We start from the raw sequence: 27,482 nt of genomic DNA, 5'->3' as shown, positions 1-27,482 counted from the left end.
ATTAGGTACATATATATATACATATTAATTAAATATGTATTTTAAATAAGTTATAGGTTATGGTATTTATAATTATAGATTATGAAACTTAATAAGATAGTTTTAATTTGTTTAGTAGCTAAAAAAATATACAATTCTTGAAATCACAAAAAAAAAACATAGTAAATAAATATTTAACAATAAAAAAGTAATAACCTATTTTTCTAATGCATCTTCCCCAAAAATTGAAATCCCCCTTAGTAACATCAACCACAAATTAAATACTTTGGTAATTTTTCAAGTATATAACAATTAGTAGGTATTTTAAATAAGTATTTAACTAAGATAAAACTCCACATGTTTAGAACTAGGTAAAAAGTTAATCATAAACAATTGTATTGAGATTTCCTATATATTATTAATAGGTGCACAAATTTTTTTCACAAATAACATTTTTGTCTTGAATCTGCTACCTCAAATTCTACATTTGGTGGTTGAACTTCAAAATGATCAAGATTGAGCGTATCTTGGTTTTTTTCTATGAGGTTTAAATGTTCTTCCTTCACTATAAAAATAAAACCACCGAATTTAAAATCTTAATAGACATTTTAAAAGATGTTATGTTTTCAAAAACAAATTATTTTTAGACATAATACACGCTACAGAGTATCAGTATTTACTATTCTAAAATTCTGTTAACTTTACATTATTACATATTTGAGATTAGTTAACGACCAGTAATCACACAGAAGTAATGAATTAAATAAAATTTAATTTTACAGAATTACAAATATAAATATAAAATAAAAAAAAATTATATTATAATATATGTTATTACAAGTTTCATTACGAGTATTTTTTGTTTGTATGAAATCTCAATATTTGCTGAACAAAGTCAACTAATTTACAATTAAAAACCCAGCACAGGGGGTTCGCAGTACAGTGGTGACGTGCATAGTTGGTTATAATGTATATAATGTATAATGTATATCTGACTGTGATTAAAATCACTATAATAAAAAATGCTTTGATGCAAATCTTTAGATAGTGTTTAATTTTAAAAAATTAGTGAATTATTCCAAAAGTTACATGTGATTTGCTATTTCTTTACTTATATCTTGATTAAGATAAAGTATGTCGAATGAAAGATGTATATAAATACCACTTCTCATGTAAAAATTGTATTGATCCATACACTTTTCAATAAGTTATAGCATAATAAAGTTAAAAATGTAAAATACAAAATTGAGAATTTTCACATAAAAATAGCATTCGGTAGCCATTTTCACCGTGAAGACAAAATAAAGTCAGAATTAATTTTTTTCCATGATAAAGTATATTACATAAGCTTTAATTTAAGGTATATATAAAAGTGTCAGACTTTCCGGAACACTTTCAAAAGTTAAGTTGAAAAAGTTATTTTTTTGTGAAAAAGATGTCATTTTAAATCCTTCCTTGTGGGCAGGTAAAGGATTAGATTTATTAAAAAATATACCAAATATAAGGTAAAGACAATATGATCTATATAAAAAAAAATTACATTGATTTGGTTAATTTTAAAAAAAATATGGCAGTTTTAAGTAAAAAAAATTTAAAAAATGTCGAAAATAAGCGAATTTTAAATTTGTAATTTTTTTGGAGGTTTCCATATATTTAAGATATTTATAAAAGTGTCAGTATTTCCGGAACACTTTCAAAAGTTAATTTTTTGTGAAAAAGATGTCATTTTAAATCCTTTCTTTGTGGGCAGGTAAAGGATCAGATTTATAAAAAATATACCAAATATAAGGTAAAGACAATATGATCTATATAAAAAAAAATTACATTGATTTGGTTAATTTTAAAAAAAATATGGCAGTTTTAAGTAAAAAAAATTTAAAAAATGTCGAAAATAAGCGAATTTTAAATTTGTAATTTTTTTGGAGGTTTCCATATATTTAAGATATTTATAAAAGTGTCAGTATTTCCGGAACACTTTCAAAAGTTAATTTTTTGTGAAAAAGATGTCATTTTAAATCCTTTCTTTGTGGGCAGGTAAAGGATCAGATTTATAAAAAATATACCAAATATAAGGTAAAGACAATATGATCTATATAAAAAAAAATTACATTGATTTGGTTAATTTTAAAAAAAATATGGCAGTTTTAAGTAAAAAAAATTTAAAAAATGTCGAAAATAAGCGAATTTTAAATTTGTAATTTTTTTGGAGGTTTCCATATATTTAAGATATTTATAAAAGTGTCAGTATTTCCGGAACACTTTCAAAAGTTAATTTTTTGTGAAAAAGATGTCATTTTAAATCCTTTCTTTGTGGGCAGGTAAAGGATCAGATTTATAAAAAATATACCAAATATAAGGTAAAGACAATATGATCTATATAAAAAAAAATTACATTGATTTGGTTAATTTTAAAAAAAATATGGCAGTTTTAAGTAAAAAAAATTTAAAAAATGTCGAAAATAAGCGAATTTTAAATTTGTAATTTTTTTGGAGGTTTCCATATATTTAAGATATTTATAAAAGTGTCAGTATTTCCGGAACACTTTCAAAAGTTAATTTTTTGTGAAAAAGATGTCATTTTAAATCCTTTCTTTGTGGGCAGGTAAAGGATCAGATTTATAAAAAATATACTAAATGTAAGGTAAAGACAATATGATCTATATAAAAAAAAAATTACATTGATTTGGTTAATTTAAAAAAAAAATGGCAGTTTTAAGTAAAAAAATTGAAAAAATGTCGAAAATAAGCGATTTTTAAATTTGTAATTTTACTGGAGATTTTCCTCATTTACTGGGAACGAGAAAAATTTTTTCAATTTTTGAGGGTAATGTCTTCGACTAGATACGATTTGTGATCTTTTGACGTATCGTTGAAAGAAATCGATTCGGTGAGAGCTGAGAAAAAGTGGTGACAAAAAAAAAAAAAAAACATAGTAAAACCAATACCTTCTGAGCTTCGCATCGAAGCTANGAAAAAAAAAAAAAAAAAAAAAAACATAGTAAAACCAATACCTTCTGAGCTTCGCATCGAAGCTAAAATATATTTAAAATACTAATTTAGCACGTACTTGTGTTTAGTGCCAATGATGGTTTTTAAATTTTTAAATAATTTATGTGACTTATTGAATTAAATATTTTTTATATTTGTTTTTAATTTTAAATAATATTAGCCAAAAATAATAAATTCTTAATATATCAGCTAAAATGCTCTGAAATTAAAAGTATTCTTATATCTGGATCATCCTCAGTATTTAAATTTGATAACTATAGCTTATAAAATATTATTAAGCCTTATAGACTCATCTATAATTTAAAATATCACGATATTTTCTCCTTTAATTTATTAATAAACATTACAAATAATGTCCAACATTAATAACATGAAACGTTGCTTCTTGCAAAAATAATGATAAAGATTTATTTTTGCTTTAGTATTTCGTGTAATAGTTAAACAATTTTTTTTAAGATATAAAAGCTTTATTTCTCTATTTTAAAATGTTTTTAGTTACAATATAAAATGAAGTTTTTTATATTAGAAAACCGAGGTAAATTTTTTTTGTTTAGAATAAATATCATTTTAAGAATTATAGTTAAATATTGTCCTCTCTCACTTGGAATCGTAAGTAAGATTTAATTTTGAAAGTTAAATATCATTTATGTATATTTAATATTTTAAATAATCATCTGGTAAAAAAAATTAATAAGATTTTAAGATATAAGTATTCTTTTATTATCTAACTTCATAGTTTCTAATAGATTTTCAAGTTTGTATAAAAAATATATTACTAAAATTGCAAGCTTTGCATATCTCTCATAATAGTATTAGTTCAATTGAAGATTTTAAATAAAATTAATTTCATTAATAACTAATAATAATTATTTATCCGAACTAACGGATTTGATAGGAAATACATAATCAGAATTTTAATCCGAATTATGAATTGAATTGATCGGAAAATTACTAATCTTAAACCGTTTACAATATATATAAATTAACTACTCTTTAATATATTGAATATTTGATGCAATTTAATTCAATATAAAGCAATTGAACAACGAATAAACTTGTTATTACGTTTTAAACAATTTATGAATATTAAATTCACAATATGTGGTAATTTAATGTGTCATATTAATATATTTGTAAATAGCATGTATTACCTGATATAATGTGGTCTGGCGAAGAAGTTGATGAAGCCCAGTATGGATATTGGAGAGTAGTGTCAGGTAAAACTTCTTGTTGAGGCCTTCTTTGACATTGAGGATATGAACCACCAAATGGCATGTTTGCACCTATTACAAGTAAGTAATTGCTTACTTTATTATATTTTTAATAAATTATTAACACATTAATGTAAATCATATAGTGGGTATATTAATTTTAATTAATTTAAATTATAAATAATTTAAAGTAATGACTGGAGGTTAAGGATTAGGTGCTGCTATTTTATCAGTTGTCATTTCTTGACCATACTCTTTGAACTGCTTATGTATAAAAATGACAATAATTCCCAAAGTTGTTATCGACCAGTTATTTTTTTCTATTTTATAAGTTAGATAATATGTATGTTAATATTATGAAAAAAATATAGTTGACACCCCATTAAGTTAAAAGGGATGATTTTGGAGAGTAATTATTAGTTGATAAATCATAATTTATCTGCAATTAAAATAATCAACATTTTTTTCAATGTTGTATTTTTTTTTACGAGTATTCGAGTGGTTTATGATTAATCGCTTACTCTGTATTTATTTACATATTGATAAAGAAATAAATCAATCCCTTTTAATACAGCTTGCGTTGTAGAATAACGTGGTAAAAACATCTACGAATTAAAGTGTATGTAACCTAAGGTCTTATAATTTATTTTTTAATGTTACATACAAAATAAGTATTTTTTTTGAAGGGTAACGCGGGTATTTAGGTCAATCCAAGAGCTAAACTAAAAAAAAATCTCTTGTACCATACGAATGACGAAACCTGAAATTTTTTAATGATGTTAATAAGTTAAAAAAATTTTAAAAACCACTAAATATTTTAAGAAAAATAATAAAAAAAAAAAAACTACCCTTTTTAATCAAAATTTTTCCTCTCCCGAAATTTGTTTGATACTATGTCGCTGAACACTTATAGAGTACAGCGGGTGTAATTGTAAATATTTTTTTAGATAAATGCACAAGTTATTATTTCGTACTTACATTTTAATTATAGCAATATATACAAGGACAAGAACTTTTCAATATAAAACTAAATCTGCTAAATATTCTAAGAGAGAAAAATTACCCCATTCGTTTACATTTACCACACTTTACCCTAGATAGTTATGAAGCTTATTAGTCAATTCAAAGGAGAATTGAAGGATTGTTACCCTCATTTGAAGTTGTTAATAGATGGCATTTTGAATTAGATTAGATTTAATGAAATAGATTTAACTGACAACTCTTTATAACTTTTGATATTTAACATAATACATTTCATTGTATATTTTTTTTTGTTTTGTACTTATTTATACATTCTTAAACTATGTTAAAATTATCTTTTTATTTTCGATGCGAAGCTGAGAAGGTATTAATTTTACCATGATGTGTTTTTTTTGTGACTGTTGCCAATATTTTTTAGCTCTTACTGGACCAATTACTTTTGACAATACCACAAAAGATAACAAATCGTATCTAGTTGAAGACATTACTCTTAAAAGTTGAAAAAATTTCTCTCGTTCCCCGTAAATGAGGAAAATCTCCAAAAAAATTACAATTTTAAAAATCAGTAATTTTTAACATTTTTTTCACTTTTTTTTCTTAAAACTACTATAACTTTTTGAAAAATGAACAAATCAACATAATTTTTTTTTATATTGAAACTTTAGATATTTCCATTTCATTTGATATCATTTTTTTGAAAATCTAACACTTAACCTGGTCACAGAGGGGATTCAAATGCAACTTTTTTTTTATAAAAATTAACTTTTCCAACAATTTTTGAAAATTTTTCGGAAATACTACGAGCTTTAAAAACATGTCAAATTGAAGCTAATGTTATGTACTATAAAAAAAAAAATTGTCCCGACGACTTATCTTCTACGTGCAAACGGTTGCTGTAATTAAAAAATTCTACTTTTGTGTTAAAATTTTTGATTTTAAATTTTCAACTTTAAATTGCTATAACTTTTCAAAAAATGTATGTATCAACACAAATTTTCTTTTCTAAATACATTACCTTACATTCGTATATATACATTCGCTAATTTGACATACTTTTACTTTAAATTGAACAATTTTCCTTTATACAGGGGGCGTTCAAAACTTGAAACGTATAAAAAAGTAGAACTTTTTCAACTTAACTTTAGAAAATGTTCCGGAAATCTCCGAACATTAAATATACGTCAAATTAAAGTTTACAAAAAATACTAAAAGTTTGAAAAAAAATTTGTCCAGACACCTTTTCTTCTATAGGAAAATGGCTGTCGAATTTAACGAAAAATGTAATTTTTATGTAAAAATCACTGTTTAACATAAAATATTTTAATACTTAAAACTGCCATAACTTTTTAAAAATGAACAAATTAAAATAATTTTTTTTTTTATATTGAAACCTTAAAAATTTTCTTTTATTTGATATACATTTTTTGAAAATAAGACTTCATAAAAGTAATTTAACTTTTGAAAATGTTCCGAAAATATTGACACTTTTATTTAATTTTAAATTAAAGCTTGTATTATATACTTTCCTATGAAAAAAAAAAAAAATTCGAAGTATGGATTTTCTTCTTGGTGAAAATGGCTACCCTCTTTAATAAACATGCTATTTTTGTGTTAAAATTCTGGGTTTTGTATTTTATTTTTAAATATCTTACAAGGGGAATTCACTGAATTTCATGAATATCATATAATTTAATTAACATAGAATATAAGGTTATTTAAATTTTTGACTCTTTTTAAGTCGAAAAAAGTAATTTTAAAATTTTAATTAGCTTAAATTACCAATTTTATCGATTGAGAAAAGCGATAAACTCTGGTCGAATCGATAACACTCGAGTTTTTCACATTTGGATACGAGGGCCAAATCCGCCTATGGCAGTAACTTTTTGCATTTTTTTAAGTAGAAAAATGTTCAAATCATTTGATTTTTAATTCATTTAGATTCAAGAATTTAATTAGTTAATTTAACTTCAATATATATCAAGGATCCAATCACTGTAGTCTTTCTTCGTGTGAAGACATTTCTTATTCATGTTAATATTATTTTAATATGTGGTTTTATTTGTGGCTGCGATTTATTTTCCTAATCCTCACTTGACCTACTTTTTTCAATGATATGTCAAATGATTACAATTCGTATTTAGTTGAAGATATTACCCTTAAAAATTGAAAAAATTCCTTAATCAAATAAAAAGCTTTCTCCATACAAAAAATTTAAATCATCCATTTCTAATATTTTCAAAGTATTTATTTTCAAATTGGATTTAATATGATGAAAGTATTCAACTACAAAATTAAATAATTTTACTTTATAATATATTAATTTTTTAACTCTATTTTTGTGTGCTACTACCAGTCTAATAATCTAATTTTGTTGGTAACATGTTGCTATAAAAATCATTTCCAAAAAAAATGATTTTTAGTTTCACTTGAATTTAACAATAGAATTTTACTATTGTATTCAAATTTTATAATAATACACCTAATTGTGTAGATTTTTTTATTAACTTATTTCTTGATTTTTTTAGTTAAAATCATTAAAATTAATTAAGTTCTGAATATTTCAATTATAGAACCTTTTTAAACACTAAAAGTTAATTAGTAATTATTACTATTATTTCCATTTAAGTGTTCTATTACGATAAAAATGCAAAAAATATCATGCTTTTCTGATAACTTTACTGTAAATAATAATTATAAAATTTTCTGACTATATATTAATCTTAATAATACCATTTTTTTCTATTTAATGATGTCAAATTCAAACTTGCAAGTTGAGCTAATAGTTATGGTTATAAATTCATTTTTTTTTTTTACTATAAACTTTCACTTTAAAGGACAAAAAAGAGCAGTTTAAAACTTATAACTTTTAACATATTAAAAATCAAAATCAATAATAATTTGAAAATAATTAATTATAAATATTATATATTATATTTTTGAATCTAAGAATTACTAATGAGGATATAATTAAGGAAATAGGAGTTGATGTTGCTTTCGTAATTATCCACCTATGTCTTAGAATTAAACACTATCTACAGATTTGTATCGAAGAATTTCTTATTATAGTGATTTTAGTCACTGTCAGATATCATCTATACTTGTCTTAACTATGCCACATTCATACTGTGTCGCACTGTGTTACCATTTTTATTATTTGTTTTTAGTAATAAAAATAATTTTTTAAAGTTTTCAAAGTTTAAATAAAGTCATTTCTTAAAGCTTTTCTTACAAAAAGTTTTGATGGGTCAGTAACAATTTTAGGCTGAGTAATTATTAAGTTACATGCATAGAGTGAGAACGGTCACGGGTCGAGTAAGTGTTATAAATATACACCAGTACGTGCTGTACCCACATGCACTACATACCTACTCTATGTGTTAAAATGCTTATAAATTACTAATATTTAATGACAAATATGCTTTTAATGTAGTCTTCAAATACAAAAATTGTTTTACAAAATTAAAGCAAAATAATTATTTAATAAAAAATCATAAGAGTTGTCGCTTAGATCTGTTCACTTTGTATAAAGAGCGATCTTATTAGTGTAAACCACTTTAAAAAATAAAAATAAATTGAATGAATAATAGCAATTTTTGAACCATTATCACGAAAGTTTTAATGATTTAAAGTAATGACCGGAGATATGAGGTGCGGGTGTTTTAATTTTATCACTAGACATTTCCTGGTAACACTCTTCCTACCTAGGTTAAAAAGAGAAAAATATTGTTTAATAACAATTTTAGAACAAGATTTTCGGAAGTTATTACCATTCAAATACTTAGGCGAGACGAAGAGTAGGACCAAGAAATGTCTAGTGAGAAAAATAACAATACCCAACCACACATCTCCAATTATTACTTTGAATTGTTAAAATGTTCGAGTTACTAGTTCAAAAGTTGTTATGGTTCAATTATTTTATTAATTAGACCATAATTTAATAAATAAACTAATTAATTAAGTATGTTTCCATTAAAAAATAAAAAAATAAGTTGCTACTCTTATAAGACATAAGATCTTCTTCTTCTTCTTCCTTGCTTTAATCTCAACTACTTGAGATTGGCCTAAACTTCCACTTGACACGATCTCCCACATCATCTACGCTCACGTCAGCTGTCCTCATATCGCATTCAATAGCATCCCTCCATCTCTTTTTTGGTCTTCCTCTACCTCTTCTTCCTTCAACATTCATTTCTATAACTTTTCTTAGAGCTTCCGATTCTTCTCTCCTCATAACATGACCAAACCATTTAAGTCTATTTTCTCTCATCTTATCCACGATTGACGTTACACTTATACTACCTCTTATATGTTCGATCCTTATTTTATCTTTTCTAGTCACTCCACTCACTCATCTAAGCATTCTCATCTCTGCTACATTCATTCTCTGCTCTGCTTTCTTATCAACCGTCCAACACTCTGAACCATACAGCATTGACTTCACTAGTCTTGTAGAAATTACCTTTCAAGACCTTTATAAGACATAAGGTATGAACATAAAAAATACTTGATGATTAATTAATTAAGAAAAACACGTACCTAGAAGAAACAAATAAAACCATTCTTGATTTTATTTATTGGTTAAGTGGTTTATGATAAAAAATCACTTTTAACATAGTAGACAGCTACATATACTAATATTAGTTTTTAAGACTTATAAATCCCTTCTGGATCGTCTTTATGTCTAATTATATTAGACAGCCATTTTTATTACTCCTTATTATCACTGACGCAAATAGAAAAATTCTTGGCTACTATGAATTTTTAAAAATTATTTATGAAAATATAAAAGTATATTCAATGTGGGAAAAACTACATTTAGCGTTCACCATTTTTTTTACAATTTGCACCTCGTGGAAATAGTCTGGTTACACGTATAAATTAATTCAACGATTATGTGTTATTGAATACTTCAATAAATTATCATATACAACATCTAGATAAATGTAAAAATAAAAAAAAGTATACTGATTTTTTTTTAAAATTAATTTGCTATACGAGTATAAAATAAATAAAAACGAGAAATAGTTGTACTTACCTATTGGTGATGGTAAATGATTATAATTATTGTGGTTCACGGATGAGATCTGAACAGATTGCAATGGCTGCAACTGAAAATTATTATTGTTTCAAAAATCATATTTTTTAATACGATTAATATTGCAAATGTTTCCTTAATCTATCAAATTTTAAAAATTATCCTAATATAGTACATGGATAAATTACATAAAGTAAGAAAATTTAATTATGTCTTAAAATTACTATTGCTTGGGTAACTAGGGGTCCTTAAAACCTCAAAAAAAAAAGCTGAATATTATTGTAATTCCGATACGGGATCTTTTATTTAGTAGCTGATCTAACAGGAAACTATAGAAAAGCAACTGGATATTAGACTTATAATTTGCCTAAAATAAAATTAAGCAAGTTTTTTCAGTATAAATTTTGATGTTTGATTCTTAATCCAGATACCGATTTCAAACTCTAATATGACGAAAATAATAAGATGTCCAGCATACAATTTGGAGAGTAATATAAAATTATCCTACATATAACTACCCTCATCCGGAAATAAATCTAAACATACCGCTAGTTGGCTTTTATTTTAAATCTGGACAAATTGTTCAATAACTCAATAATTAGTGATTATGAATAAAATAATTTTTTTGAAACCCTTTACATTTTAATTACCTGAGAAGAAAGTGGAAAATGTAATTGATGCGTCTGAGGAACTGGCGAATAAGATGAAATTGGCCAGCTATTACTGGAAATAATAAACACATTTTTAAATATAGGTATGAGAACCATTTCTCCAATACTAACTAAACTAATACCCACTTGTGATCAAATCTAGGTGCCATATTGGGATTAGATCCAAAATTTGAAGGATGTGGTCCTAAAACACCTCTGTAATCTGGTCCAAAATAAGGTCCAGGTCTACTATAAGGAGTGGTTCTATAAGGTCTTTTCATTCTTCGTCTTCTTCTGTAATTTCCATTTTCAAACATATTGTCATACTTGGGATCTTTAGATGAAAAAAAACAATTATTAGTCATACATTACTGATAAAGTTATCGCGTTTCATTAATCATTTAAACTGAACATAATGTTGGTGTGAATTAATCAGAGAATCATAACAAACAACAATTATTTAACTGCTTCAATTTTTTGAATATTGATATATAAATATTTTTAAAATAATAAATCAGTAACATTATATAGCAAACACGTCTATTATGTTAAAAACCATCATACTTAAAATTTACATTTATCTTTCATATATTTTCTATTCATATTTTATTCGACCTACCTCCACAAATTAATTGATTTTTATATTTAAAATAAACAATATTATTTCGAACATTAAAATAAGTATGTGTTTAGCGTTGATTATTGTAAAATTGTTCCCGAAATACATATCCATGATTTTTTAACATTTTTTTGAGGCTTTTTCAGTTAAATAGTTTTAATATTTTTTTGTTTTAAATTAATATTTTTAATATATATTTAATTTTATATAAAAATAAGTTCAGTCTACTGTAAAAACTACAACAATATGCTGCAAGAAAACAAATATTGTACAATTTTTTTTTGTTATTTCGATAAACACGTCGATTATAAATTGTTATATATTCCCAAAATTACGTTTAGGAAAAATATTACTGATGAAGTAACAATAATGGATAACTGAAGGTATATTTAAGGTGAAAAACAAAACCGTCCATTAAAAAAAAACGTTTAAGTAATAAAAGCAATCTAGCATTTTTTTAAAGACAAAGTTTACCTAAAAAATTTTTAAAACGTTAAATTTATCACATTGACTATTTAAATTGTTTTTTTGTAGATATTTATCATTTTTGCTTTCATTAAGTATAACTAAACTGAATTTTTAATAACAAAAAAAGGGGTTATCTTGTACTTGCAATAAATCCTTCATTGCGGTAACATTTAATATAAGTAAACATGTTCATATTATTCTAAGTAGACGAGATTATTATAAAATTCTGTAGGTTGATATTTGTCTCCAATTCTGTTTAAGAGAGTAAATTAAATCGTATTTTTAACTATCTTTAATATTTTAGAGAATTAATATAATTAATAGTAACCAGCAATTTAATATTTAACAAGTAGTCAAATAAAAAGTGCTTATGAAGCGAACGAATCAAATTTTTTCATAGATTATGTTATTAGGCCTAATAATAAATAAAGCATAATTTAATTATTGAAACGTCATGGTTTTCATGTTTTGGTGATCTAAGCACAACGCACGCGTACAAATCTTTATCATAATTTCAATAACTCTGAAACAGCAATTTTTACGTATTGTCAGCTGTCATTACAAAGTAATAATAAAAAATTTTTTTTATAAAAATCCTGACTGTATGTGATAAAGAGTAAAATCAGAAGACTACGATCATGTTATAAAATTAAAAATATTAGAGTGTTGTTTTGACAGTACATTTTAAAATAAGAAATAATATTGACATAAATACACATATATATATGTAAATAATTATGTGAAATAATAATAGTCGCAAACCAAAACGAGTATCCTTAAAAATATGAACATATCAGGCAATTAATTATTTAAGTTACAAGTAATATGGTACAAAAAAAAACATTTTAAGAACGACAAATTTTCAGCATCGAACCAAAATCAAAAGTTTACTAAAATTATCAAAACGTTATTTTAATTTTTTTGGAAATTTTATTGTACTATCATACACGAATAAAAATTCTTTAACATTGCCATCACTTTTATTTATTACCAAATATATTTCTAAGTATAGGTTGATTAATAATGATCAATCGTGTTGATTTTATTTTCTGGGGAATTGTCAAGTACATAATGTGACACAATGGACACTTTAGATGTTGTCAAGCTCTATAATTAAGCTCCGACTACAGCTGTTAGTTGTAGTATGGGTTAATTTCTGTCAATTCCAACAGCGACAAACGCTATGGGCCAGATTAGAAAACAACGAGAAACTACTCAGTTTAACATTTCCTCAAAATATACCAGTCCACTTTTTTATTATAGCATTCAATTTAAAGGGTTTTACTTACAAATATAATCCATCAGAACACTTACTGAAAATTATACAATATTATCCTCGGTTTGCTTGAAAACAATGAAATACGAGGTTTGATTTTATTATTGATCATTGCTTTGATAGGTGTGTTAAGACTAATATTAAATATATACCTAAAGTCCAATAATTGCCTTTTCTGTCACCACCTCCATCTCTAGGTATTTTGAGAAAGCACTCATTTAGGGATAAGTTATGTCTTATTGAATTCTGCCATCCTTTTTTGTTTTTCTCGAAGTATGGAAACTTGGCCGTGATGTATTTGTAAATCTCAGACAACGTGACACGTTTATAAGGAGAATGTTCAATGGCCATCGAGATTAAAGCAACATATGAATAGGGTGGTTTTGCTGGTAATGTAGATGCATTGGGTTGTTGTGGTTGCTGTTGATCAGTTGATGTAGGTGACCTTTCTTCGGGAGACCCCAAAGACGTAACCGTATTGCTACTGATATCACCAGAATGCACCACTCCATTATTCCTAAGAATTTAATTTAATTATTTTTTTTTATTGATTCAATATTAATTTAAATTTATATCAACTTCATATATTTAAAATTTATAAGGTTTATAATTAAATATAAAGAGACACGGATATGAACATTTGTATTATTAAACATTTCTTGTCCATACTTCTTCACCCGCTAAGGTATAAAATATTAATAGCTTCCGAAGTACTAATCCAAAAGTTGTTATCGACCAGTTATTTTCTTAATTAGACAATTTCCCATTTTATAAGCTAGTTAAATATGTATGTTGTAGTTGAAATAAATAAATTTAACACGCCTATAAGTTACAAGTGATGATGTAAAAAAGTAATAAATAACTGATAAATTTATTTAATTGAAACAGTTAAAATTTAAGTTATTATTTTTAATATTGTAAGAAAATATTAACTAATTTAATTGTTATTTTGTTAGATAATTTACTAGTTTATTTCATACTGTAATTCATTCTCTGAAGGGTATATGGATAATGGTACTAATTCTGTAGTGGATGGTTCATGCATAGAAATATGATGAGAATCTTGAAAGTAATTTCTTTTATCCTCGTTAGTGTTATTGGCGTTTATATCAGTATCGTCTCCTAGATAAAATAAATTAAGTATGCTCCATTAAAAATACTTAAATTTTGTCAATATTAATAAAACAATAGACACGAAAACAATGTTAAGCGTTAAAAAACACTATAATATTTTATCAAAATTCAAAATGTTTCAAGAACTATTAAATATGTACGAATTGAATACAAACACGTTTTACCTACTGGATTTTTAAAGTCTAGTGTTACATTTTTATTAGCACAGCAGTGTTTATTAACATTGTAACAGATTTAAAATTGACCCATTCATAAAGAATGTCCAATTTTTATGTTGTATAATACAGGTAAAAATTTAAATTAATACTTCATTGGAAATGAAATTTTTGGTAACACGACTAAGTGAACAATTTATTTTCTATATTACATCTTAATATTTATACCTTAATTTATAAACTCAGGCAAAATTAGTTTTAATTTAATGCTATAGTTTAAAGTAATTATTTAAATCAGTAGGTTATTGTAGAACAATAAATAGTTTTGTTTCATTAACAATATTATGGTAGTCTAAAATAAAAAATTGTGCCCCATGTTTGGTCGTTTGGCGAAGTGTCCACTCAGTTCGGGGAAACTGGCCGAAGCGTTTAACAGATCATTAAAAAGTCCTCGTTATATGTTTCCCCCACGTCACCCAGTCCTATAACTACTAGAGCCCTTCCATTTATATTACAGTGAAACGTGACGAAACAGACGTTTGTAGAATACTATTCAGTTATACAAGCCTGTGACATATTATTCTGAACCACTGAACAAAAAAACAAATACTAATAAAAATTAATAAAATAAAACTTTTTTTTAACCGCACCCACTCACTGGGGTCACTCACATTAACATAAAAAAAAACGAGCGAGCACAAAAAACTTAGTCAGGCGAATATTGCACATTATTTAAGGGACAATTATATACATGAATACCATGTAATTTTTTTCGTAAAGTGAAATATTAATAGAACTCACTGTTATAATACTTTAAATGCGTAAATTAAATACCTACATAAGTAACCCAATAAAAGAACAAGAGCTAGCACAAGGAAAATATAAACAATGCATTGTGATTATAAAGCCGGACAAACCTAGATTTTGAACAAAAAAAGGTCTTTCCTAAAAAAAAGTACTTTTAGCGCCTGTACTAAAAATATTAAACATCAATATTTTAAACTTATATAAGTATTAGAACTACTAGGAGTATAGTTTTTTTATTGCGTTGTCGATAATACAGTTTTATTCCTATTTGCCAAAGCTTTTGTTCATTTTATCATAAATTTTTTGGTCCTAATAACCACTGGTGTGACTTAGGGTCTAGCGTATGGTATTGTTTTTAATCAAAATTTCATCTATACTTTATAAAAATTAATTGAATAAACAATACGTGGTTTGTTTAGCTTAATCGGTTCGTGTCCGTATCAATCGATAGGTACCGGCGCTCTTTACCGTCCTCTTTAGCACAAGCAATAACTTTTAAAAGACACGTTAAACATGATTAATAACATCTCAAAAAATTAACATTTATAAATATTAATAACTATTATAGACATTATCACAGATTATAATTTCGAACTTAAACATATAGTTTACCTTCCATTGAGTTATTTTGTTCGGCATAAAAGCATTCATCTTGAAGATATCCAGTTTCGTGCTTGATGTTCTAAAAACATATACCCAAACTATTTTAATTATAATTAAAAATGTATTAATTTATTGACATTTAATTGTAATTTGACTCTATTTTCTTTGTACTGGTTGATTCATTAACATAATGATACCATCTATTTAATCATGATAATTTCAAAAGCTAGTGGTTTTATACTAGATAAAAATAATTATTTTTAGTAAAAATAATTTATTAAAATTATTTTATCTATATTGAGTTGCAATTACCCTCTCAAGATCATCCAAAATTTAGTCATATGTATTAAAATCAGGCGGTTCTATAAGTGGCGAAGTGGCCTCACTTTATTGAATCACTTTTAATGACCTAGTATAGGAAACTCGATAATAATTCAGTAATTCAACAATTAATTTATGAATAAGAGAAACACATACAATTAAACATATTTTTGGAAATCGTAAAAATGAAATAGCAATTCTTTTTTATACTATTTTCGAGACATTTATTTTGTTTTCATTCATTTTCTATATTTTATTAGGTTCAGTTCCATTGTGTTGACTAAGCAACTTAGCATAATAATGCCTGGGGCCTCACGCCAAATTTATTAAGAATGATAAACACAATAAAAGGCCATTGTTTGATACAAAAATTTAGTTTTTGACCAAAAAAATACTTTTAGAGGCCGAATTAGTTGTGTTGGAGTCTCAAGATTAAATAATTTCAGGAACACGCTATAAGCAAATTTGTACTAATTTTTAGCAAAATTATGAAATATTGGGCTAAAAATAAGGGAATTTATTTATTTAGAGTAGGTTTCTATTCTTGATTTTTTTTAATGTTCACCTATAATTTAAACCTGAGAGTGTCTCCCAAATCATAGGAACATCATTCATAAACACTAGATTATTTATAACGTTATCATCGGTAAATTTTATTCTGTAATACTTTACTCAATATTTAATTATACGAATGTTCAATATTAATTTTTATTAACTTCAAATCGTTTAATTTGCATACCATAAATAAACAAAAATATTTCAACACAACACATGTTGGAATAATATTTTAGTTTAAAAGCTTTAGTTATATCGAGCTCGCTAAAAATACTTTACTGCTTGTTTATTTTATTTTATTTTTGTTTTTTAGGAGGGAAAAAATGAAATGTTTAATCTTTTTTTAAACATTGAATTACCTTGAATAATAAAAAGTCTGACTTCCACAGTCAACACGCTACGTATGATTAGTATAAAAACAATGCTACCTGACTCACCTGCGGTATGTCGAGCTAAGGGATAAGTTAAATAGTAAAATAATCATAATCAAAACAATATTGCTTTTATACGTCGAAAAGCAGTTAGAACGGGTTGCAAGCTTGTAATTGTTTATTTTTTTCCAGATTTTAATGTACACATATCTGTAGTGTGTTTATACAAAAAAATAATAATAAAGTTAATTTCCTGGTTGAACGACTCAATACTATTTTATTCTCTAAATACTTACACAAGAAATATCGTAACCCTCTCACTTTTTTTCACATTAAACCCTTTGCATACCAGTAAAAAAGAATGAGTAATTAGTTAAGGTTTTAAATTCATAATATTATGTAATTAAATTGTTTACTTTAATCGACCAATATACACAGAGTCATTCGTTAACTATGTTTCAGGCATTATTCTCAAAATTATAAGATAAAATCTATTTTTTATTTTCACAAGTTATTAATATCCTAACTACTTTATTTAATATAAAAAAAGAGTTCTAGTCCGTATTTTTTTCAATTAAAATTTTTTGTAAGAAACGTATATGTTTAACTGGCTAACAAACAAAACAAATATCTAGCTAAGAAAATTACTGGTCGATAATATCTTTTAAATCAGTATTGCGAAAGTTATAAAATAAACAGACCTGAAGACTGGTATATATGAAATTTTCAATTAAAAAACAAAATTAATACTTAGCGTAAACGAGTGACTTAAATGACAATGATATTAATTTTTAAGTATGCAAAATATGAAATACAGTACCGTCCTTAAGATCTGTGGGCAAAATTAATTATTAAACAATATGTATAATTATTATAACAAAGTCTAATTTAAAGAATCAGGTCTAGGCTTAAGCCTTACTGACCCACACTTAAAGACAAAATATACTACCAAATTAAACAGCAGTAGAAATATTTTGTGTTTATTTTATAATTAAACCGGTGATAATTCTTAACTTGCTAATGGACTGATAAGTTGTAATATACAAGCTGTGTATTAGACATGGGCAAATGGGCTCAACGAGAATTCAGAAGAATTCAATTGAGTTGTGTAGTTTGTAATATAGAAAAAAAAATGTGAGGATTAAACTACTGTAGATAATAAATATACACCAGTTTTGGCATTTTCTCTTGACGCAATGTTTTTCCATAACCGTCCTCACATCCTAGTTACATATAAAAAAAGCTAACAATTTACAATTTGAAATTTTACGAAAAATAAAAATATATGTTTTAATCAAAATTTATTAAATCTTATTAAAATTCACAGCATTGAAAATGTTGACAATAAAAATGCTCAATACTGGAAAAAATACTTAAAGATTTCAGATTTTTGAAAACAATTTTTTCATGAGAGAGCTCGTCAATATTATCTTGTGAAAATTATTTATAAAGGACAAAAAATTTTTTTTAGAGCTCTTCGAGCGTTTAAGAAAATCACATTAAAAAAAAAAGTGCTCACTGCTGCTATTATTTGTTGACATAAGATCTGAAATTTTTTCTAGGCTCGCTTTAGACGTTCTAGAAATACCCTGAATATTTTGTTGAAATTCATTGATTTTTGACTGAGATATGAGATATTGTTTTTAAAATTCACGCGCATAGTAGTTTTTATTAGAATGCGGTTTTATGTTTTAGTATTGCAATAGATTGTTTATATTTTATGATACAATTTATTAACAGAAGAAACAAATAACGCGGTATTTACAATTTATAAAATTATCTTTTCAATACCTGTTATGCTAGATAATTAGTAGTCGATTATTATTTAGTATAATTGTTCATACAACTATGTATTTTTATAGCAATATTATTATTAATATTTCTTCAAGTAGGTATTTAAATTATAAATATAAAATATAATGAATAAAAAAAAATGTTTATATTAATATAGTTTAAGGAACTCATTGTATTGGATTTTCATCACCTGGTTTGGAGTAGAGCCCTTGCTAGGAAGATCTTAGTAAATATATAAATAATATTATAATATATTTTTAAAATTAGGATTACAATATTATTATATATATATATATATTATTACCATATGATTTTTTATTTTTATAATTATTACAACTAAATTGATACCATGAGGGTGAAAATAATTAAAAATTGAAAGGTCGGAAAAATAAAAAAAAAATGAGTTTGAAAATCTTCATTATAATAAAATTAAGTGAATTTGCTTCATACAGCATTTTATCGTATTTATCTTTTGTAGCACACAAAATGTTTACTGTAATAATGTAATTTTGCATAAAAAAATAAAACACAATCTAAATAACTTACTTATATTTTGATAACTAAATATGGTTTTAAATATTATTTATATAAAATTAAAGAAATGTGTAAATTTTTTAAGTTACAATTGAAATAGTCTTCCTAAACACAGTTCTATTATAATTTAATGAAATAATTATTTCAGATAAATGGCAGAAAAATCATTTAGGTCAGCACAAAGGGGTTATACTAAAAAAACTTTCGAAAAGCGAAATCTAGAATAATTTAACACCATGAGATAATTGGATCTTATGATATTTTCTCACTTACTATCTCTTTTTAATATCAAACAATATGCGATAGATCATAATAGAGCGTTATATTTTTTTTACCTTTTAATATCCACTTGACTGATGCAAAATAATAAATTATGTCAAGTGCGTCAATGTGTTCAATATTTAAAAAACTTGTCTATGCGAGGCCTTTATTAAAATTTTATTTATGTAATGAAATATTTAAAATATGACAAGTCTAAAATGCCTAAAAATTTATTAAACCTAAAATAACGACTATAATTAGCATTTTGCAAATGTGAAAATGGTTGGTCAATAATAATTATCCAACCATTGTTATATATATATATATAAATAAATCTTTATGAAAGCGTCCCACTTCTTCTTTTATTAGAAATGTATTGAGATGATAGCATTTAAATATTTAAAGTCAAACCGACAAAAAGTAAAATTTATTTATCTACTTTCATTAAAACAAAGAAAATAATGTTATAATACTAAAATAATAAAATTTTACCATATGTTGCCTAAAAATTACGTTAACATTAAAAAAAAATTAAGAGAAATATTTATGATAAATCGCTCAAAGATAGAAATTGATTTTTTTGCACCTGATTATTTATTTTAGAAACGTTTTACTGCATTATGATTAAAATTAATTACTAAAATTTTTAATGTTTACTTTGTATGTAATTTTTTTTTTTTTTACTTGATACTGTTTTCACACAGATACGACATAATTAAGTATAAATATTATGTTTCTTTTTGGTGATGTGTATCAAGAAAATATTTGGTTAATTTAACCACAGGGGTTCTCCAGAAACCCATTATTTTATCTAATAAATCTTTATGAACTTCTACATAATGTCATAACCAATCATACGGGTACATGCTACCGGAAAATTTTATTCCAAAAATATTCACAAATACTATGTACATAAAGAATGTTCAGTAGGTAAGGAAACGGGTTTTTATTGTTCTCATTATTTGTAACAATTAACCTGTTTCCTTTCTTACTGAATACCTGTATTTTAGAATTCTTAAATTTGAGTAAAATTTTGTCATTTATTGAATAAAATCAAGTAATCAGCTGAGGATTGATAAAATTATTATTGTTATTGTTTTAGAATCAACAAATTTGTTTATTGATGTTAAATGTTTTACACGATTAGTAACTCATCATTTTTAAAGTTATTTCCTTATCATTTCAAATAATTTTAAAAATGAATTTAAACTTTCAAAAGATATTAAAAGATTAAACATGATAACTTGATAATTTACTATAAAAAGCTACCAGTTTTTGAAAGAGGTTTGTTCCCTGTATAATTAATATTTAAATTAATGGTTAATTTCAATTTATACAAAATTGGTAGTTTTAACACGCAAATACCACAATAATTATTTTTCAAAACATTTTTTTAATTAAATCAAAATTAGAAATAATTATATTTTACTGAGGTTTGTAATGCCAAAGATTTTATACAACTCGTACGTTTTTCAAAATGAAAATTTAAATTTTTTGAATTTTACTACAATGTTAACTGAATTTTATAGACTATATGTAATTCTATTACAACGAACATAAATACAAAGCCGAAAACACATAATTGCGGACTCAACAGTGTATTTTTATCATTTTTCTCACTATACTTGGTTTACTGAAATAAAACTTGTTATTTCTCAACTAATCAATAGTTTAATAGAATAATAGCGATCAATATTTCAGTTTAATTTATCTTTATGGTGGTATTTATGTTCCTCATATCAAAATGATAAGAAAAACATTCCATTTATGTTAAATGAGGCTTCTCAAGTCTTACAAATCTGTTTTACATCATTTTATTGAAACTTTATGACCGTAATTAAATACTATTTTAAGCATAAATAGAAAAAATAATATTTCAGGAACAAAAACTACAAAAATACTCTAAACAATCCCATTTATATGGAACGTGGCTTATAACTGTATGTAATATCTTCTCAAAGTATATTTAACTTCGAATAGTTCTTCAACCAGTATTTTGTTCAACTGAACTATAATAGTTAATTCCACAATAAACCAAGCGACTAAATCTAATTTAACATTATTCCGTTATTTAACCAGAATTGAAATCCAGTCGAATCTAAAATTTAATTAATTTTTTAGAATTGTATAAACTTTATTCCACGAAACATTTTGAAAAAAATAAAAGCATTTAGATCAATTTCCATTTTTAGTACTAAGATAACTTTCTCTTAAAATATTTGTTACAATTTTCAATGCGAGTTAATTAAATATTTTTAAATAAATTTTATAAACACCTAATTTAATCTAATTTTATTATACATTTAATTTCACCATAAATGTATAGAGAGCGATTCTTTTAATATTGGTTCAATTATTCTTAAAATAATAAGTTCTTTTTTTGGTTTTGTTTGTTACATATATGTCTTCATTTATCTGATATATTTATTATGTTCGTTGCTTACGTCTCATAGGAATATTAATTTTATGTTTTTTATGAAAACATACATATTTAACTAGCTTATAAAAGAATAACTATTGATAATAACTTTTAATTAATTATTAAGTATTTTTTTAGTATATTCCTTATACCTTAAAAAGGTATCAATTTTATTTTATAAACGATAAATTAAGTCTTTAATTAGTTTATATCATAGAAAATGAATTGGACTTTAAAAAAAATGTGTTCAATTTTTTGGAAATTATAACGATTTTACAATATTAAGTGGAGGTAAGGTGTTATTTTTATCATTATGCATTTTTTGCTATGATCTATACTTAAAAATGTTAATAACCTCTGAAACTCTTATATCAAAAAGTTATTATCAACCAGTCATTTTCTTAATTATATAATTTTCTACTTTATGAGATAGTTAATATTTATGTTAATATTATATGTATATTATTATTATATGTATGTTGCTACTAAAAAAATTAAGTTAATACCCTTATATGGTATATTTTATAACAAATAAATGAAGATATATATGTAATTAATAAAAAAAAGTTATAATTTTAAGAGAAATTAAATCCCAAGTGTGATATAATCATCCTGTATATATGACTCCATGAAGGTTTTTGATGAAGTAAGAGTGTAACAAAAATTACATAGCGATGATCTTAGTATAACTAACTCTACATTAGTAATTTCATTGTGATTTTTATCCATTGAGAATATAGAACAGCGAGATAAGAAATATTAAAGAGATCGAATTTAAAAATGCTGTAAACTCTAATTGGACAAAATAAGCTTAAGCAATTTATTCCCTCTCCAATCATAATTTAAGTGACTATTTTTTGTATTATGAGTAAAAAGTAATATCAATAATTTGTAAGAAGAGGATCTGATAATCAAACAATGATGTTATATTTTCTATATTTTTGATGTTATAAATATAGACAATGTATGGTCCACATATTAAATTTTCAGTTTTTAAATACTTATTTTTTCAATTAACAACTTACCAGTTTTTATATTTACATGCATGTATTATCATTCATTTATACTGTTCTTTTACAAAAAATAAACATTTTTAAAAGTTAACAACTAATTTCCCTTGTCAGTACTTATTTATATTTTTACACATTGCTGTTAATTGTTCAATAATATTTGTTATGCAAAATCGTATGAGAATAGTATGGAACTTAGCGTATAGACTTGAAAGACGTTTTGACATTTTCTATACAGCTCTCTAAATGGTTGCGTATATCAGAATTTTTCAAGAAGTAGAGAAATATTTATCAAAAATTATTAAGCAGAGGGTCTTTGTGCATCTAAATCTCAATAATCTTTGTTTAAAGTCAATTGGGAGAGATTCAATCCGTCCGTAAATAAGTCACTATTCTCATAGTAAAATCTATTCATTTAATTTAGAAATAATTTTTGCAGATCAATTTTGAATGGAACGAAACACACATTCATTACAAAATTAACCGTATTTTTCAAATGTTTATTATAACAACACTTTTTATAAATGGTAATAGAATTTTTGACTCAATTTATACAATAGGTTTGAATAAAATTTAAATTACATGTAACATAAAGGCCCGTCCTGAAGTTAAAAATTGGGTGGGGTTGAATTTTTTTTTTAATAATTATTTTCTGGTAGCTTCCTGCAGAATGAAAGATTACTGACTAAAATGATTAAGTTTTACCTAGTAGAGAGATGTGATAGCCCCTCCACAACCGTATCTTATGGCGGCTCTGGAAATACATGACATCCAATTAATAGACATGGACATTTTCGATAATTAATGACGAACAGAAGTACTGTTAAGAAGTAATATTAAATAAAAGAATAGGAACACTTCAATCAAGATTTTGTTCTGTAACCATTTGCATAAATAAAGTTGAGTAATATAATTATAAAATATGTGCTACAAGTGTAGATAAGTAAAATAAAATAAGACTGTAATCGTTACGCTATATTGAAACAAACAATCGACAAAAATTTATGCGAATAATTTTTAGGAATGTCCAAAATGAAAAAAAAAACGAACTCGACTAATTAAAATGCATGCAATTATTTGACAATGTAAAAAAATTGCATTACAATATGTTATATCACATATTTTCGGCACGCGCGATAAACATCGGCAATAATTTTCAGAAAAAATTGTCGACCATGCTATTGAACGATGGAAAAAAAATTGCCGAAGTCGAAAATAGGGCGTTTCGTAATAGACACAATGTGATGATGTCACAGCCAAACCGACAGTGTTTTAGTGCGAGTAAAGTGTTTGCGGTCAAAGTGATTCTTTTAATATTAGCCACTCGATATCTCTTAAAATAATTATTTGATAAATATCTGTAATTAATTAGTTACTAAGTATCTTTTATGTTTGTCCCTTAAGCCTTATAGGGTATTGATTTTATTTTTATTAGTGACAAAATGCATATTTAACTGGCTTATAAAATAAAAAATATTCTAATTAAGAAAATGATTGGTCGATAATAACATACTATAGATCGTAGGAAGAGCGTAGCAAAATAATGCATAATGATAAAAATAACTCGGTCCATACCTCACCTCCACTTAATATTGTAAAATTGTAATAACTTCCGAAAAATAGATCAAAATTTGTTATCGTCCAGTCATTTTCTTAATGGGATCATTTTCTATTATAGAAGCTAATGAATCATGTATGTTGATATTGAAAAAAATAAAGCTGACCCCCTAATAGGGTATAAGAGATGATTAAAAATAATAATAAATAATTATTATTTAAGAAATATATGAAACAAAAAAGACTAAAAATTTTTTTTTAATATAATAACTATTTTAAGAGAAAAGAGTGGATATATTAGAAGAACCATTCTGTTGTAATAAATTTTCATAATAAGCACACTACTGTTGCGACGTCAAAATTTGGTTCTCTCACGTACGTAAAAAAAAACCAACTAGTTTTGTTTGAAATCCCAAAAATAATATTCTTATCTGTCAAACTCTATATTTATACGTGTACATTAATTGGAAAAAGACCGCATCCACTGTCAATAAACGAACACACAAACACACTCTCATATTAACAATAAAATGGTACGTGAAGATAAAATGATACACCGAATAGACAGACAGCCCGGACCGTGTCATCATTCCGTCACATTTAAGTAATTGTTTTTCTACCATATACCCAACACTTCAGTATACCTAAATTTAAAAAAGAAAACAATAAGTATGACTCAAAAAATAAAATAAATATACACTACCTAAATAAAGTTTTTTTTAGCGTTCTAATTTCAATGAGTACATTTTAAATCAAAGTAATAATAAATTACTTATTAACAAATAATAGTTTTAATAAAGAACATATTTTAGGAAATTTATACTTTAACAGTATTTGTTTGAAATAAAATAATTATAAAATAGTTAAGTTTAACCTTATCTATGTGATATAAGATTCAAGACTTTAGACATACTCCTTTTCATGAACAAATTAATAATGTTAAAAATTTACAAAACTTCGTGGGTCTAGGCGTTACTACAAAGAAAATATGTACCCAAAATAAAAATAAAATTATACTAATGCTATTAAACCTTTAACACAATCATAATTCGTTCATAAAATCATAAATTTCTGGGCTACAATTAAAATCTAATGCCTCCAAATTCTGTATCCATATCAGCTTTTTGTTCCAATAACCATTGAATTAATGCAATTAGTCAATTTAAATTAATAATATAAATGGAAATTATTAAAATATTAATAAAATTTAAAATTCAATTTACAGGAATAATGGTATTTGATTAGTCATATTTTATACATAATCTGTTTTTGATAATAGATAATCATTATTAAAGATTTTAATAATTTTAATATATTAATAGATAATAATTAGTAAATATCTAATATCTAAAAAAAGAATGTATCTATTAAACATACAGCACAAGATCTAACAATACTCGCGACTTATCATGTTAAATTTAGGTCATCAGAATCGGTACTGTAATGAATATTACAAACATTTTTTATGGTAAAAGTTTAACAGCAGATAAAAAATGAATTTACATAAATGTAGAGGCACTCAACATAAAAGTAGATGACCGTTGAGACAAATTGAAAAATAAGTGTACAGTGGGTATATGAGAAAATAGACGTTTCTAACAACAATAAAATATAAGCTCATTGATGGAATTGTATTTTTTAATTCGTTTGTAAGCCATAGAAAACGATAAATAAAAATTACAAACAACTTTCATTAATTTTTATGGTTATGTATTGAAATATTTGTACCCAAACGCACTTTCAATTGGTGAATGTTTTGTAAATATAGAGAACAGTTTGGCGAAATTTACTTACAGGGTCTTTGACGTGCGCTTCAAAATCGTAATCATCAGCTGCAGTGCCGGCCAAATCGCCGGAATTCGGAAAGTAGCTCATATAAACACTCCTGGAAACTGTAATGTTGTTTGCAAATTAAATCCAGTAATTAAGGTTTTCTCGATGGCGTTTAACAATCCGTGTGAATTTGTGTGTTGGCTGTGAATTGTGATAATTATATCAACTGAAAAGACTGCCGGTCGACTTAATTATAATAGTTAAATGCAATGCTTATATAGAAGATTGTCTATTTCGATGACCCGCCGTAATAATCATGTCTCCCAAGATAAAATCACAATTGATTATTGAAGATAACGCGCGTATAATAATGGCTTGTGTATTATTAGAAATTTTATTTTAAAAAAACGGCCGACGCGAGATTAAATTAGCGCACCGGGAAAAAAACATTTTACAGGTGTGACTTATGAGGCAATTATCGTAGTGGTCACCTATGATATGATTACTATAGCAAAGAGCCCGACAGGTATTCCGGTGAATCGTCACAAAGGTGTGCGAAAGGAGTTTTGAGTAGTTGGAAAACTAGAGCACTTGCGACGACAACGACGGCGACGGTAACACGGTACAGTTAACGGGCAAACGCGGGTTTTCAACTATCACTATTCACCGCGTACTGTGTGCCCCACGCGTCTCACTGTGTATACGTGCGCGCATATTCACTCATTGGCGAGGGCCCGCGCTGACGTCACCGCCCACCAGACTGGACATTGGAGGAACAGCCCAGTCGACGCCCCAGCCCTCGTATACCCGCCGCGGTACAGTCAATATACTGAGTTTGCATAATTATTTAGGCTACGGCTATGCGGTCTAACCGTAGTCGTCGTCGTACGAATGCGTGTATGTATGCATTTTTTAATGTAATGAATAGTAAAAGATGGAAAAAAAAAAGCATAGCGAATA

The 27,482-nt window shown here is 25.5% G+C and overlaps 1 protein-coding gene across 1 annotated transcript; it reads right to left on the bottom strand.

The window, feature by feature from the left end:
* Positions 1 to 65: 65 nt before the first annotated feature.
* LOC126901612 (forkhead box protein D2-like) lies at positions 66 to 27,203 on the bottom strand. The gene is made up of 9 exons (XM_050678222.1): positions 26,544 to 27,203; positions 15,937 to 16,006; positions 14,209 to 14,350; positions 13,381 to 13,745; positions 11,013 to 11,199; positions 10,866 to 10,938; positions 10,216 to 10,288; positions 4,140 to 4,271; positions 66 to 544 (listed from the first exon to the last, which is right to left on the bottom strand). The coding sequence occupies exons 1-9, from the start codon at positions 26,622 to 26,624 to the stop codon at positions 420 to 422; spliced, it is 1,248 nt and encodes a 415-aa protein (XP_050534179.1). The 5' UTR covers positions 26,625 to 27,203; the 3' UTR covers positions 66 to 419.
* Between the last annotated feature and the right edge of the window lie 279 nt (positions 27,204 to 27,482).

The sequence above is a fragment of the Daktulosphaira vitifoliae genome, unplaced genomic scaffold (assembly GCF_025091365.1).
Source record: "Daktulosphaira vitifoliae isolate Bord-2020 unplaced genomic scaffold, ASM2509136v1 Scaffold_1, whole genome shotgun sequence".
Classification (NCBI taxonomy): domain Eukaryota; kingdom Metazoa; phylum Arthropoda; class Insecta; order Hemiptera; family Phylloxeridae; genus Daktulosphaira; species Daktulosphaira vitifoliae.
The sequence above is the reverse complement of the archived record's forward strand: the minus strand, read 5'-3'. Positions and strand labels throughout refer to the sequence as shown.